Raw genomic sequence first — 17,000 nt, 5'->3', positions numbered from 1 at the left:
AACACATGAAGCTGCCTTCTACTGAATCAGACCCTTGGTCCACCAAAGTCAGTATTGTCTACTCAGACCGGCAGCGGCTCTCCAGGGTCTCAGGCTGAAGTCTTTCACATCACCTACTTGCCTGGTCCCTTTAACTGAAGATGCCGGGGATTTAACCTGGGACCTCCTGCTTGCCAAGCAGAGGCTCTACCACTGAGCCACAGCCCCTCCCCTTTTGCTCACAGCCCCTCATACATTGCATGAGAGTCTGATGAGCTTCTATGCCACTACTTTTAGCTTTGATTTCATGCTTTCCTCTTATTGGGCTGGTTTAATTGTATCGATCAGTTTTGGAACAGAGGGGACATTTTTCAAACCATCCCAGCATAAAAAGTTTTCATGCTACGGCAAGGCACATGGGAGAGACAGCATGGTGTAGTGGTTAAGGTGTCAGAATAGGATCTGGGAAACCCAGGTTCGAATCCCCACTCTGCTATGGAAACTTGCTGGGTGACCTTGGGCCAGTCACTCACTCTAAGCCTCGGCCCTGGCAAGGATTTGGAAGGGAGACCTCCAAGGAATTCCAGGGGCGTGATGCGTAGGCCGGCAATGGCAAACCACCTCTGAACATCTCTTGCCTTGAAAACCCCAGCAGGGGTTGCCATGTCAGCTGAGACTTGACGGCAAACACACACACACACACACACACAGGGACAGAGAAGCAATCCTGCACTGTTTCCTCTGCACCTGCTTGGGGAAATTGGGAGCAGGCAAATGGATTTAAGCAGAAGAACTGGTTTTTTACATGCCAGCTTTCTCTACCTTTTAAGGAGAATCAAACTGGCTCGCAATCGCCTCCCCCTCCCCACAAAAGACACCTTGTGAGGTAGGTGGGGCTGAAAGAGTGAGGAGAGATCTGTGACTAGGTCATCACCCAGCAGGCTTCATGTGGAGGAGTGGGGAATCAAACCCGGTTCTCCAGATCAGAGTCCGCTGCTCCTAAAAGCTACACCATGCCGTCTCTACATGGTCTCCCCTCACCTTGCTTTTCATTCGCTCCACCTCGCAGGGCGTCAGGGTGTCGGCTTTGGCCAGGACTGGAACGATGTTCACACGCTGATGGAGAGCTTTCATGAATTCAATGTCCAGGGGCCGCAGCCTGCCAAGAGATGCAGTGAATGGGCGTGTGCAAATTACAAGCTGCCCCCGCCCCCCGTACGAATACGGAGCCTTAAAGCTGGGATGCTCAAGGTAGCCTCGTTCTGTTGTTCCAGTCAAGAAACATAAAGGCTGTGGGAGGAAGGGCAAGGACTCGGTGCTTGGCAACCATTTTTTTCAATTTCGCTGGGGTTGTATTTCATTAAGTTATCAAATATGCTCAGTAACTTTACTGAGCACACATTAGGGCAGGGGTGGGGAACTTTTTTCCTGCCAAGGGCCATTTGCGCATTTATAACATTATTCGGGGGCCATAACCAGGTGTAGATCTCCCGGGGTGGGGGAGACTACGGTTTCCAGGTCTCCAGCCACCACCTGGAGGTTGGCAACCCCAGGGGAGACCACGCAGAGAAGGCCTGGAGGGCACCCCTGCTCCCTTGTCCTCCCCCCCTCCCAGGCCGGAGGGCAGCCAGTGGTAGGCCTGAGCAAACGAGGCGCCAGGAGGCAGCTGATCCACAGGGAAGGAAGGGAGGAAGGAAAGGAAACAGAGAAAGAAAAAAAGGGAGGGAGGGGAAAAGAGAGAGAAAGGGAGAAAGAAATGGAGGGAGGGGGAGAAAGAAAGAAAAGGACGGAGGGAGACAGGCAAAGAGACAGAAAAAGAGGGAGAGAGGGAGAGAAAGGAGAGTGACAGAAAAAGAAGAAGAAAAGAAAGAAAAACCTTCCCCCACACACACACACCTGTGCACACCGGCCCCATGCGACCAGGCCCCAACCTCCACGCCTCCCCCCCCCGCCACACCCCTGGCCCCGGAGCTCCCGAGGGCCGCAGAAAATGTCTTCGGGGGCCGCATACGGCCCCCGGGCCTGAGGTTCCCCATCCCTGCATTAGGGCCTAACTGCTTTTTATGACTCCAAGTCCACCACAAGGACTTGTGATCTGATGTACCTTTACATTTCAGGGCTCCATCTCAATTCCCAAACAGATAGGGAAGTCCAATTTGGATCTGAGCCACGACATACAGGAAGAGGGAACTTAAGCCCCTGTGCTGTTTCCCTGATCTGAAATGGGCCTGGAGAACGGCTCTTTGTCCCACTGGGGAAACCTAAAGGTACTGTACTGATGGCTACATGCAGGTTTCCCCATGAAGCAACTCTCTGGGTCCATTTCGTTTGAGTAATGTGTTCTCTATAACAGGTAGTTAATAAACAGGTAGAGTTCTCTCCCAATAGGTATTGTTTTTTACAACAGGTAGGAATGTACCTTTAATTAGGTCTCATTAAGGACCTTCTACGCTAGTGAATAAATGTCTCTTTCCTGCCTCTACTGGTAAACGCATTTCTAAAGCTGTTAATTTACACCATGAATTCCAGGGAAGATGTTTCATGCATATACATCTCCTTTCTAGTGTTAAGATCCATTATTATTTAGTCGTGTATTGTTTTCCTATATTATCCTATGTTTATAATTATATTATGCATTGCCTGATTGCATTTTAAGGCTACCGTTTGAACAGAGGAAGCTAAGCGAAACGACTGAACACCGGGGCGTCGTCTTCGGCTTGTGACCGTCACCTTCAATTCTACCTCCGATTTCCAATCAGGATCGTTTCAACCAGTGTTTTTTTCATGCACATTGGATTTGAATTAGACTGACTAAATACATGAAGAACTTATGGAGTATTCTATGTGGTTGTGAATGGCATCTGCAATGTTACCCTTAATAGTATTTTTATAGAGTTGTGCATTGATATTTTGGGATTGCATTATGAAATTGTTATTTATGATCTTCTATATATTTGGCGGCCTCGTGGTGCAGTTATTTCTTTACTGTAAGTTTTGCAGTATCGGTTGAGTATTTAGTATTGTCTTTCAATTGGGGAAACAGCATGGGGGGTATTAAAATCCCTGCTCCCCAGCGCCACAGGCTCAAAAGGTATCAGTCACCCCCCTCCGCAACTGCTTTTTAAATATCAGGGGCTCCAATAAGAGATCCCCAATGTCACATGTTGCTGGACATGTAAATTCAAGCTGATTGTTCTGTTTTGCATTAGCTCATGATAAACTTCGCCGGTCATCTCCCAAGCCCATCTTGGCAAAGCCATACCACAGGCTTAAACTAGAGAAACAGCCATGCCTTCTTTCTAAAGAACCCTGGAAATTGTAAGGAAATTGTGGGAGGGATTTCCAACAGAGAATTCTCTCCCCCAAATTACAAACCTCAGGATCTTTGGGAGAAGCCAAGGCAGTTACAGCGGCATAAAACTGATGGCACAGAGCAGACAGGGCCCTAATGGCTAGCAATGCGCCAGGATGCCTTGGGTAGGGTTGCCAACCTCCAGGTAATAGCTAGAGATCTCCGGCTATTACAACTGATTTCCAGCCAACATAGACATGGAGAAAATGGCTGCTTTGGCAGTTGGACTCTATGGCACTGAAGTCCCTCCCCAAACCTGCCCTCCTTAGGCTCTGCCCCCAAAACCTCCCGCCGTTGGCGAAGAGGAACCTGGCAACCCTAGCCTTGGCGGAGGCAAGGTTTGCTTGCCTGCTCGCGTAGTCCACGGCTTATGAAGCCGACGCTTGGATGCCCTGCTCCAAACGTCAGGGCAGGCTTGGCTGAGCCCCGGCCCCCTCTGCTCCCCGTACCCGTGTCCGAAGGGCGAAATGAAGTAGAGGCAGCAGTGGACGCGGTTGTCCTGGATGTTCTTCCGGTTCAGGCCGCTTTCGTCCCGGAAGTACTGTTCAAACTGCTGATCTATGTAGTCAGCCACAGGTTTCCAGCTGGGGAGGAAACAGGACGGGGGGGCGGGAAGGAAGCTGTGCTGAAGTTCTACAAAAACACACGCTGGTGTGCAAACTCAGGGTTGTCATCAGGGGGTGGCTGGGGCAGGCACCTGCCAAGGCCCATGGCCTGGCAGAGGGTCTACACCCCACCCCTGATAGTTATGGTTGCCAATCTCCAGGTAATAGCTGGAGATCTCCTGCTATTACAACTGATCTCCAGCCGATAGAGATCAGTTCACCTGGAGAAAATGACCACTTTGGCCCTTGGACTGTATGGCATTGAAGCCTTTCCCCAAACCCCGCCCTCCTCAGGCTCCACCCTAAAAACCTCCTGCCGGTGGCGAAGAAGGACCTGGCAACCCTACTGATTGTACGCCTCAATCTCCCAATGGGGAGCTCCGCTGGGCCGGGCGCATGTCTTTTCTCACGAGGATTTACCTGACCACCCACCAACTGGCATTTGTCTCTAGCAGATTATTTTTATTCCCACTCTGGCTTCTATCCAGCGGTCAGATTGGCTCTCCAAACAAGGCCTAATGGGATTCCCTGGCCAGGGCTCTCATCTCCAAGCTGCCAGGGCTAATTCCTCTCCTCTCCCCGAGGGAAAGACATACCACTCTGTGTTGTTGACGGCGTCCCCGAAGCCCGGCGTGTCCACAATGGTCAGACGGAGCTTCACGCCTTTCTCCTCAATGTCCACCACATGCTTCGTGATTTCTATCGTCTGCAAGATCCGTTCTAGCCGCAGGGAGAAAAGGACAGAAATGGGCTTTGAAGGGAAGCTACAGGCTATGAGGCAAGGCGCAACGGTTACACAACACCCCTGCATACATCACAAAAGGCCAAAAATCCAGGACTGTCTCTGCTGGAATGCAGGAAGTGTTTTATTCCAGCATCCTGCTTCTGACAGTGGACAGCCAGATGCTCCTAACAGTCTTCCCCTCTTTTTGACCCCAGCATCTGAGAACAAAAGGTATACTGCCACTGAGAATGGAAGCTCACATCCAACTCTTCTCAAGCACCGATGTGGCAAAGATAAAACCCTTCTCATAAAGGACACAGAAATCTCTTCGCTCCTCTCAGCATCCCATATTTAGAGGGATACTGCTATAGCTATCATAGCTAATAGCCATTAAAAGGGAATTTTAATCTTTTTTTAAAATAAGGGTATCACAACTGCCTAGCTCTATATCTTTCAGACCAAGGTGAGGCTATGTAGACCATTATCTTTTGCTTTATTATTATTATTTTTCTTTCAAACGTGACAGGAAAAAAGAAACAGGAAAGGGGGGGAAAACTAAAAAAAGAAAAACATATATATAAAGTAGCAATACAAACATAACAACAGTAGTAGTAGGTTTACCCATAAGTTTCTATATAAAATTTCTAAACATCTAAAAATAAGTCCATATGCAGTTGTTTACATGCAATGTGTTCAAATACTGATAAAGTTATAAGGTTCTCCACTGATTTACAGGATGTGGGCATTTTTCTCTCCAACGTTGCAATACGAAACTTTTAGCTGTAGGAAAGGGCACGGGAGGTCCATGTTCACAGACCATCAGTTAGCCTCCAAGAGATGGGCAGATAGTTCAAAAGTACATAAGCATCCTCAAAAAGCAATGAAAATTTTAGTAGAAAATTGATATGGGTAATAACTTCCTCCCAGAAAAAAAAAAAGAAAAAAGAATGACTGGACATGCCCAAAGCATATGTTTAAGGGATGCATCCTGTGAGTTACAAAACCAACAATTAGACTCTTCATTCAATCCTCTAGTAAAGGGTTGTTGTGGTGTCCAATATATCCTAAACTTAATTTTTTGCTGGCTTCATGTGTAGGAATGGGGAAACAAATCCAGTTCACCAGATTAGCATCCGCAGCTCATGTGGAGGAGTGGGGAATCAAACCCGGTTCTCCAGTTCAGAGTCCACTGCCCCAAACCACTGCTCTTAACCACTACACCATGCTGGCTCTCGTGCTAGATGCTAGAGGGCAGATGCCACAGATTCATAGAAAAAGCCGACTTCTCTTCAGATGGTATAAAGCTTTCACCTTTTACAGGATCCTGTTTCCAACAGAGGCCAGCTTGATACCTCCAGGAAGCCTGCAAGTAGGGCATGAAGTCCAACTGCTCTTCCCTGGCATCTGCCCTCTAGCATCTAGCATCCAGTATAACTTCTCCTATATGTGGAGGCTCCATTTAAGGACCCTCGATAACAGCTGTTGACACTCATCCTCTGTGATTTCATCTAATCCTTTTTAATCTAATTTTGTCTAATCTCTCTCTCTCACACACACACACCACTGTCCTCAGACCATTTATAATTGTGTGTCATGACCAATCTATATCCATTAAGGAACTAATTTCAAAAATGCACTTTCAGAAGGGGAGGAAAGGAATCAAAGAAAGTTCTGTGCATTAGAAGGCAGGGCCAGGGAACAGCTGTCTTGCGTGGGACTTCTGCATCAAACTATCCCCCCTTTTTGAAGTGTGTGGGTACCCCTCCTCCTTCAGCTTTCTCCTGTGAAAGGACAGAAGGATGCCTCCGAGAAAGCCGCCTTACCTTCCGCATTTAGGAGTTTGCGGTCCTTGTACAGGTCAGTGAGAAAGAGGCTGTTTACAAGCGTCGATTTCCCCAGCCCGGCCTCTCCTGGGAGAAAAACAGCAGCAAACAGAATTCAGTAGCAAGAACAAAAGAGAGAAGACAGGCAAGCATCTTTCAAACAGCACTTTTATCCGGGGAAACTACATGTTACAACCTGCACGGTGTACTACAAGGACAGTTAAAACTTGAGGTTGAGTTTCTGCCTCTCTGCCATCTCCTGCTTAGGGTACAGATCAAAACCAAAAGAACGCTAAGGCATTAAAACTCTCAAGTCAAAAGCCCTCTGTTGACTTAAATCACTGCTAGGCAGTGAAATGGGACCCAGCATCATTAGTCAGAGAAAGGAGAAAGTAAGGAAGACCAGATTAAGAGCTTTGCTTTTGGAGAAAGAGGCCTACTGTAAGACGGGGCTGGTGCCAAAGGGGCAGGTCGTGACCTGGGGAGGGTCCATCATTTTAGATGCAGGTAGAATATGGGCTGTGTTAATACACAGTGGATCCCAAGATCTCCAGGGCACAACAGTGAGTTTTGTGGATGTAAAAGACTGCCTGATCGTGGCGTCACTTGTCAAGACGTAGCATCCGCTAGGTCAGACTGACGGAGTCTTTATCCTCGCAGGCCCTGTTTCTTTGAGTCGTTTAAAATATTTTTATACACCCACTCTCCAAATTCATTGAAGGCGGCTTGCAGGGAAACACACAAAATCACTATGAAACAGACAGCCTGATCAACCTGGACCTTAAAAAAGCATCAAGCGTCCCCGTCACAAATATCGTTGCGATTTGCATCCGACAACAACCTTCTTCTGCTCTTTGCTGCCCCCCCCCACAGCAACTGGTTTTGAGAGATATATTGCCTCTGAACGTGGAGGTTCCATTTGTTTCTTGTGGCTAGAAGCCATTGATCTTCCATGAAATTGTCTTCCAGGTACAACAGAGAAAATGCAGGTTGTACCATTCAAGAGCATCAAGAGCAACTCCCAGACATTCACACTTATCCCGCCCCCCCATACCTGCAACCATGAGTGTGAACTCAAAGCCTTTCTTCACCGACTTCCGGTGGACTTGATTGGGGAGGGTCGCAAACCCCACATACTCCTTGTCATCCTGCAGGAAGGCAGAAAGAGGGAGACCGGGAGGAAGGGAAAAAAGAAATAAAGAACTGTGTAAAGAACTGTTGGGGGGACACATTGAACACATGAAGCTGCCTTATACCGAATCAGACCCTTGGTCCATCGAAGTCAGTATTGTCTACTCAGACCGGCAGCGGCTCTCCAAGGTCTCAGGTAGAGGTTTTTCACATCACCTGCTTGTCTAGTCCCTTTAACTGGAGATGCCGGGGATTGAACCTGGGACCTTCTGCATGCCAAGCAGATGCTCTACCACAGGCTCATCTGTGACTCCCCCCACCCAACAAGTCAGTTCTATATAGAGAAGAACGACTGTGGATTCTGACGCAGATCTTTTTGATCATGTAATTACTTTCTGCAGTTAACTTGCAGTTCATATTCACGGCTCTTTATTGTCATATTTTACACTCTTATACAATGTAAACTGTCTGCCAATACATCCCAGCCTTTTTGTTTCTGTCTTTTTTTTAGTCAATATGTTTCCAGGCTCCTTTCCCTTTATTCCATTCTTTATGCTCGCGGACCAACAGGTCATGAGCAAAACAAATTCAATGATACATAAATAACCGAACATACAAAAAATATAATATCTAAACAGTACAGTTAAAAGGAGGTATCATTAAAAACCATAGATAAAAATTTTGCCACGGCGAGGGTTACATTTGGATCAGTATCAGCCAATAACTTTGCAACTATATCTTGCTTTAGGGCAGATCTCCACCTCTGAATGTATATCGTGATCCATTTGTCTTGTTTCCAGGCTCTGTTTTCAAAGCAGCGCGATGTAACTGAGGAAATGAGTCTTCGTTCAGAGTCCTGAACCAACTTTAGTTTCTAGGCCTCCACGGCTGCCCCGCATCAATTCTGTTGAAGTAATCTAGCCTTTGGGTTAGAGTGGCGAGCTTCATCTAAATCCAGGAAGGGCGCTAATCTACATACCAGAAGGCATCGGTAGAAGGCATCTCTTGCCATAGCACCCAATCTGCCCCTCCATCAGCAGAGCTAGGTCTAAAAACTCCCCCGAGCTTTTCACATATTCCGCCGACGACAGCACGGCTTCCTCTAAAGTTAGCAGCTCGTCTGCCTCCAAGCCAGTAAGCTTTCCAGCCACCTCCACCATCTCGTGCGGATTCAGAAGACAACGGCATCAGGGCAAAAGCCCAGGGAGGAGATGGCAACTCCTGGAGGCCAAGTTAATTAAAGACGGAACTGGTTGTCGTCAGCATACTGATGATGCCCGACCCAAAAGCTACCATCTCATTTTGTGGCTTAACATAGATATTAAGCACAGTCGGGGAGAAGGCTGAACCCCAAGGCCAATCACATGTCAGTTCCCAGGATGGTGATATGGAAATCTCCAAAACTTTTTAAGTCTAATGGGACAGAAATGATCGAAACCATGGAAGAGCCACTCCCCTCCCCTGTATTTCCTTCTCTTTTAAATTTTTTTTAAAGGTTTATTTCAATTCAAAAACAAATAAACATAAAACATAAACAATCATATTCGTACAATTTATGTGGAGCTTGCTTTTTAAATTTACATTTTAGTAGTCACTTCATTTTTATACATTACTCTCTTCTCAATATATCTTCATATCTAATAATACATTTGTGGTGAAACATATATTACCTCTTTCTTTTTCTGTTTTGATTTAATTCTATTATTAATTTTCAACTAAATAATTAACAAAGACATTCCATTTTTCCTGAAATTGGTCTGTTATGTAGAAAGGATGTTAGTTTGCCAGAGTCGCATATTCAGTTAACTTATTCATCCATCCATTCAAATCTGGGTATTTCTCTGCCTTCCATTTTGCTGAATATGTGACCCTTGCCGCCGTCATCAGGTACTCGAATAACTCACTGTATATTTTTGGAATATTACTTGGTAAGGTATTTAGTAGCATATTTTTCAGATCCTTCTTCAAATGGGGTCACTGGGTGTGTGTAGGGGGAGCTCTAACCACAGCCTTCTTTAAAAGCCCAGGAACATTTACCTACATTAGGAACTCATATAATATTTTGCCAAGGAGGGACCCTTTCTCCCAACAAGGATTTTACACAATGAATGGGGAAAGCAGTTCTCTTCGTCCAACCACTCCTCACTGGGCAGTTGTTCGAGTGCCCTCATCATTTTGGTTGCTCCACCTCCCAGGTTTTCAAATGGCCTCCATGTCATTCCCCCATCTGATTCAGCACGAGTCTTCTGCCAGCAAGGCTCCCAACCCTCCTTATTTCCCTCAGCTCCTCAACAAAGCAAGACTCCATTTCAGAAACAAAAAAGAAGAACCAAAATGTTTCAAGGGTTTCCGGCAACTCCATACCCATGTTCCAAAAGAGGTCATCAATAGGGAGCCCAACACAGGGTGGAAATGAGCGCCACGGAGGGAACGCCTTACCTCATCTGAATCATAGGGGTCAAGCCTGCCCCAGGGACTTCTGGGTCGGGAAGGACTTTGCGGCGTGGGAGCAGCCATGTGCTGCTGTTGCAGGTCGAGGGGCTGTGGGCGATGGAAGCCCCTCTGCTCTTTTTCAACCAAGGAGTCCTCCGGGATGGTCCTGACCACGTTGGAGAACATCTTGGTCTCGGTATAACCCCCGCCTGCGTCCCTCTGGATCCCTTCCGACGGCACAAAGCGGAAGTACTCCTTGGAAGGATAGTCCTTGAGGAATTGAACCAGCTCGGCCTCGTCTGAGTCTTCCTTCAGAAAACGCTGTATCTGAGAAGGAAAAAAGTAACGGCAGAGAGCAGGGTGAAGAGAAGGAGGAGAGAAAAGAAATGGGAAGTGAATAACACCAGTGTGAATATTTGTGCGTGGGGATAACCGTACTTTTCTGGACACTGGACCCTGTTAAACCAGGCTTCCTGCCAACAGCCTACGGATTTAGATTCAGTCCTATTTGTGATGTCCTTTCTACTAGGGTTGCCAACAGGCCTGGAGAAATTCCTGTCCCTTTAATGGAGACTTAATGTGGGAAAAAAATGGGCAGCTGAAGCTTTTCATAGTACGGAGGTCAACAACATTCATTACGGGATACTTTCTACACATGTTGAAGCCCTCAAAGTTTGATTTGTATTACCACACTCAGCACTGTTCAAGAGAGAGGTGCAGTCAGACTAACACTGGTGAGGGACCTTTCTTTTTAACAATCACAAATGGTCTGACCTGGGCTTTGTTGTGCATTTATTGGTTTATAAACTAGAAGAAGAAGAGTTGGTTTTTATATACAGACTTTCTCTACCACTTAAGGAAGAATCAAATCGGCTTACAATCACCTTCCCTTCCCCTCCCCACAACAGACACCCTGTGAGGTAGGTGAGGCTGAGAGAGCTGTGACTAGCCCAAGGTCACCGAGCTGGCTTCATGTGTAAGAGCAGGGAAACCAACTCGGTTCACCAGATTAGCCTCTGCCGCTTATGTGGAGGAGTGGGGAATCAAACCAAGTTCTCCAGATCAGAGTCCACTGCTCCAAACCACCGCTCTTAACCACTACACCACGCTGGCTCTCTGCTTCCATGGCAGTTTGAGACTCTCCATCCCTTTTTAAAAGATATTCATTTAGATATTACCCTGCTCGTCTCCTGATTGATGACCCAAGATGGCTTCCTCCATTTTATGCTCCCAAAAACAACCTGGTGAGGTAGTGGGGTTTCAAACCTGTGTTCCCCAGACCCTAATCCGAGACTCTAACAGCTACACCATGCTGGCTTTGCGTTCGAGTCAAGCTCCTATGGCAATACCTCAGGCTTGGAAGTGGTTGTCCTCCCAACTAAAGTCTCAGGTTACCATGGTGGGTTGGCTCACCCACACACACAGACCCCCACACCCCACACATCACACAGATCAAAACCACTGTCGTGATCTTTGTAGTATAAAGTAAGATTAAAAAGACAAATCAATGACTAATACCGCCGTTCCTAAAATAAGTTGTTTAAGAAACATCTTGCTTTCGTTGCATAGGGTTTTGGCCTAAAGCACAAGACTGACGAAGGCCAAAACGGAATTCAAAATTGAACAGTCTGTTCTGACAGAAAAAATGTTCCTTGTTTCACTGCTGGCTAATTCCTGTGGTTGTGAAAACATGCTCTAAGTTAAGAGTCTTGTTTTTCCCCTTCCTGTAAAGGAGAATTCGAGGTTTTGGTGGTCCTTTCAACAGACCCCCCCCCCATCCTCCCCATCAGGTGGTCACTCACAATCTCGATCGATAACATTGGAGCAACATCAGCTTTGCCCAATTACGAACGAGAGCAACCCTAAACAGGTCTACTCAAAATCCTACTCAGGTGTACTAAATGGGGCTTACTCCCAGGAAAGTGCTCTTAGGATTGCACTGTCAGTCACCTTGTTCTCTTCACACCGAACCAGACTTCATTTGGTGCACAAATACGACGGACATTTGTCAATCCTTTTTGTGATGCTCAGTTGCCTGCACAACTGAAGAACTTTGGGGAAGGTAAAGGAGAGCAGAAGGAGTAAAACCCCGGGAGAGAGCACCCAGCTTTGAGCCCAGAGGAATGTGGGTCGGGGCTATGGAGGAAAGTCCAGGTAAAGCCCCATCTTCACTTGCCAAAGTTCTTACTGTGAATTCCCTTGGGGCTCCGCCAGGCTCTTCAGCCTGCCCCTGGAGGCAGGGATCGGCACCCTCTGTCTGGGCACCCGCAAAGGGCACCTCTGCGGCACAGGGCTGGGTCTCTGTGGTGTCTTCTGAGGACATCCCTTCAGCCTCTGTTGCCTGAGACCAGAACACGGAGCAGGTAATGGGGTGTAACAGGGAGGTCAGAAAAGAAATTGGGACGATGGGGCAGAAAGACAGGAACCGAGAGACAGAGACAAGACAAAAGCACCGATATTGAAGGAAACAGTCAGGTGCAAATGATATCCGCAAATGTACAGGAATCCATTTGGGACCATGAAAGCGCACCCACGTAGAATCATAGAGTTGGAAGGGATCACCGGGGTCATCTAGTCCAACAATGCAGGAAATTCACAACTACCTCCCCCACACACCCCCAGTGACCCTACTCCATGCCCAGAAGATGACCAAGATGCTTTCCCTCTCATCATCTGCCTACGGTCATAGCATTGCTGACAGATGGCCATCTAGGCTTTGCTTAAAAACCTCCAGGGAAGGAGAGCTTAACACCTCCCGAGGAAGCCTTTTCCACTGAGGAACTGCTCTATCTGTTAGAAAGTTCTTCCTAATGTTCAGACGGAAACTTTTTTGATTTCATTTCAACCCGTTGGTTCTGGTCCGACCTTCTGGGGCAACAGAAAACAACTCGGCACCCTCCTCTATATGACAGCCCTTCAAGTACTTGAAGATGGTTATCATATCCCCTCTCAGTCTTCTCCCCTCCAGGCTAAACATATCCAGCTCCTTCAACCTTTCCTCATAGGACTTGGTCTCCAGACCCCTCACCATTTTTGTTGCCCTCCTCTGGACACGTTCCTGCTTGTCTACATCCTTCTTAAATTGCGGTGCCCAAAACTGAACACAATACTCTAAGTGAGGTCTAGGCAGAGCAGAGTAAAGTGATACCATCACTTCGTGTGATCTGGACACTACTGTTGATACAGCCCAAGATCGCATTTGCCTTTTTAGCTACCGGTTTTAGCTACATATTGGTAGGACCCCCTGTCCCGACAAGCTGTGCTGTCCTGAACCAAGCTTTCTGAAGGTGCCACCTTGACAAGGTGTAAGATCAATTGCTGCCCATAGCGACGAATTCCCTGGCATAGCTCCCACCTGGTAGAACAGCCGGTCTGATGAGGTCAGGAAAGCTTCTACCATTCCATAGAAAACAGAAGAGTTCAAGAGGGGCCTTTTTATAAATGGAACTGCTTTTCTAGGCCCTTTATGCATGGCTGTTTCCTCATGGTCAACCCATCGTCTACTTCGAGGCTTTGCTTTGATTATGCTTGCATCTGGTGACCGTCAGAGGTCAGATCGCTCTCCCTGTGCGTTTCCACGCCTTTTGGCTGGGTTTTCTGGATGCTAGCTAATCACAAATCCAGAAAACGCAGGCAAAATGTGCGGGGAGAGCGAGGCGGCCTCTGACAGTGGGAAAATGCAAGCATACTCAAAGCAAAGCCCCGAAGTAGTCGGCAGGGTGACCACAAGGAAACAGCCATGCATAAATGTCCCTAGTTAACTATGAGTTTTAGGAAGCTTTCGGTTGCTTTCTTCGTTGCATGTATTATACTGTTTGTATTGTATTTTGCTCCAATTTCGTAATCCAGGTTTGTTTCACTGTTGTGTTTCTTATATCGTTCTACAGTTATGCATTCTACTGTTTTGAGCATGTGGCTCTCTCATTTGGTCATCCGGTTTTGTTGCGCAGTGGGTTGTATTAGTACGGTATACCATTCTTATTTCATTGTTTTGAACTGTGTAATTTGCCTTGCCTTTCTGCGAGAAAAGCAGACTATAAACGAAAGACATACGCAAACAGGAAATGGGCTGTGGCTCGGGGGAAAGGCGTCCGCCTTGCAAGCAGATGGCCCTGGGTTCAATCTCTGGCAGCTTATCCAACTAAAGGATCCCGGGTAACCGGTGTTCAGAACATTTTCTCTGCCTGTTCAATCCCTGGCATCTCCAGTTAAAGGGACTAGGCGAGTAGGCGATGTGAAAGACCTCTGCCTGAGACCCTGGAGAGCCGCTGCCAGTCTGAGTAGACAACACTGATTTTGATGGACCAGTGGTCTGATTCAGTATAAGGCAGCTTCATGTGTTCATGTGAGAAGACCCCAGGAAGCCATTGCTAGTTGGAGCAGACAGTACCAAGCACAATGAACCAATGGCCGGATTCAGAATAAGGCAAATGCATCCACTCATAAGGGCATGGTATTTCCTCTGCAAATGCTTCGAGGCAGTTTCCCATTATCTCACATGTTCCTCCCAGGCCTTAAATCTGGTTCCACCAAAGCAAAGTCCTCAGTCAGACTTGCTCAGCTGCTACACAGGTGCATCTAATAGTGGAATGCAAAAAAACCAGATCCTGGAAAAGAAGGGAAGGACCCATCGGGATTCAGGACATAACACCCTAGAATCCTAGAATCCTAGAGTTGAAAGGGACCCAGGGTCATCTAGTCCAACCCCTCTACCCAATGCAAGAAATTCACAACTACCTCCCCGCAACACACACACACAGTGACCCCTACTCCATGCCCAGAAGATGCACTCACTGACTAAACTGCTCAGAACATGTCAGACCTCTGGGGGGCTGGCCTGGGACTTTCTGCATGCAAGGAGCCATGGCCCCTCTATAAAGCAATACCAACCTTCTATCCAGTCTATCCAACCCAGTCAATGGTCTCCTTGGACTGTCAGCCGCTCTCCAAAGTATCAAGGAAAGAATAGCTAGATCCGAGTCCAGTAGCACCCAAGAGAGGGGAGGGGCCTTGGCTCAGTGGTAGAGCCTCTGCTTGGCATGCAGAAGGTCCCAGGTTCAATCCCCGGCATCTCCAGTTCAAGGGACTAGACAAGCAGGTGATGTGAAAGACCTCTGCCTGAGACCCTGGAGAGCCGCTGCTAGTCTGAGTAGACAATACTGACTTGGATGGACCGAGGGTCTGATTCAGTAGAAGGCAGCTTCATGTGTTCATGTGTTTTGTTGCACATGAGACCCATACAATTTTCAGGGTATGAGCTTTTGAGCGTCGAAGCTCCCTTCGTCAGATATCCCGAGAATCTTGTGGGTCTCTAAGGTCCTACTGGACTTAAATCTAGCTGTTCTACTGCAGACCAACATGGCTAGTACCCTCTGAAACTACCTTCAGGCAAACAAGGATCTGTCCCCACCCCCACCTACCCAAGAGCCTTTCCCCTGGGCACAAACCCAGGATCTTTCGCATGACAAATACGCAGCCTAACATAGGACTATGGGGACTTTTCTGCATGCTGCAGTTGGGTGCTGCTCTTGTTTCAGTGCTGGCCTAGGGAAGAGCGCGCGGCTGCGAGGCCTGGGGGGGCAGAATGGGGTCGTGGAGGTTCCCTTCCCCCAGCCCCCGCACACCATCTGGAGCAAGGCTTTGGCTTTTCCATCCTAATCAATATGGCTCGTTATGTTTGTGTAATTGGCGCATCCCGCATCCGTGCGCTCATCCACTTTGGGCCGCTCCGACCTTGAAGAGGTCACTCAACAGTTTTACAGCGTTCGAAAGTCAAATGTCCCACAGAGACCGAAGTTCATTCCTCTGCCGTGTGGACGGCTTAGCACCATCCTCCTAGCCCCCATTTTTAAACCACCATCTTCCTGTCCCTTATTTAGTCCTTCTCCTCCCTTGCTTTCCTCTTGGGCCCCTTGTGTAAAGCCAATTTACTGTATCTCCCCAAATACTTTCCCTTCTGAATACAACCTCCATGTTCAGAGACGGTAGACCTCTAAAAACCAGCCCCACCAAATGTACCAGTCAGTTGACAGGGAGGAAGAGGAAGAAGAAGACGACGACGAAGACATACCGGTAGTAGTAGCAGAAAAAGAAAAGGAAGAAGAAGAGGTTTGGTTTTTATATGCCGACTTTCTCTTCCACTTAAGGGAGACTCAAACTGGCTTACAATCACCTTCCCTTCCCCTCCCCCCAACAGACTCCCTGTGAGGTAGGTAGGGCTAAGAGAGCTGTGACTAGCCCAAGGTCACCCAGCTGGCTTCATGCGTAGGAGTGGGGAAACAAATCCAGTTCACCAGATTAGCCTCCGCCACTCATGTGGAGGAGTGGGGAATCAAACCCAGTTCTCCAGATCAGAGTCCACCGCTCCAAACCCCTGCTCTTAACCACCATGCTGGCAGGTCTGGTAGTAGAAAGTGCTATCAAGTTGAAGCCGACTTTTGGTGACCCCCTTAGGGTTTTCAAAGCAAGAGACGAACAGAAGTGGTTTGTCACTGCCTGGGCTTCCTTGGGGGTCTCCCGTCCAAATGCTAACCATGGCCAACCCTGCTTAGCTTTCAAGATCTGATGAAACTGGACTAGCCTGGACCATTCAGATCAGGTGTACCTACGTTTATTTCCAATGGCAGTTAAGTGGAACATCCGAGTTCAGAAGCAGTATATCTCAGGGGCAAGCGACAGGGAAGGCTGATGCTTCTGAGTGTCCCCGGGCATCTGACTGGCCAGTGGTGGAGAAAGAGCACTGGGTTACGTAGCTCAAAAATATTTTGTGCCAATCATTGTGCCGCTACCATTTCCCCCCCTCCAGCTGCACCCTCAGCTGCACTTTGATCACTCAGGGCAGTGGGCAAGACATGGATCCAGAAAGGCAAGATAGAAATGTGAGTCAAATTGAAGCAGTGCTTGGGAACTCAGGGCTTGGGACACTGATGTGCTACCTCGCTGCTCCCTGATGC

The 17,000-nt window shown here is 47.7% G+C and overlaps 1 protein-coding gene across 1 annotated transcript in view; it reads right to left on the bottom strand.

Annotated features, from left to right (window-relative positions):
* The window catches only part of LOC130491838 (septin-4-like), a 37,763-nt gene that overhangs the window by 16,384 nt on the left and 4,379 nt on the right, over positions 1 to 17,000 (bottom strand). Inside the window, exons 2-7 of the mRNA XM_056865644.1 lie at positions 10,054 to 10,374; positions 7,538 to 7,631; positions 6,484 to 6,570; positions 4,533 to 4,656; positions 3,781 to 3,915; positions 1,021 to 1,138 (exon numbers count right to left, since the gene is read on the bottom strand). Of these exons, the coding sequence (XP_056721622.1) occupies positions 1,021 to 1,138; positions 3,781 to 3,915; positions 4,533 to 4,656; positions 6,484 to 6,570; positions 7,538 to 7,631; positions 10,054 to 10,374 (879 nt within the window). The remainder of the gene's footprint in view (positions 1 to 1,020; positions 1,139 to 3,780; positions 3,916 to 4,532; positions 4,657 to 6,483; positions 6,571 to 7,537; positions 7,632 to 10,053; positions 10,375 to 17,000) is intronic.

The sequence above is a fragment of the Euleptes europaea genome, chromosome 19 (assembly GCF_029931775.1).
Source record: "Euleptes europaea isolate rEulEur1 chromosome 19, rEulEur1.hap1, whole genome shotgun sequence".
Classification (NCBI taxonomy): Eukaryota; Metazoa; Chordata; class Lepidosauria; order Squamata; family Sphaerodactylidae; genus Euleptes; species Euleptes europaea.
The sequence above is the reverse complement of the archived record's forward strand: the minus strand, read 5'-3'. Positions and strand labels throughout refer to the sequence as shown.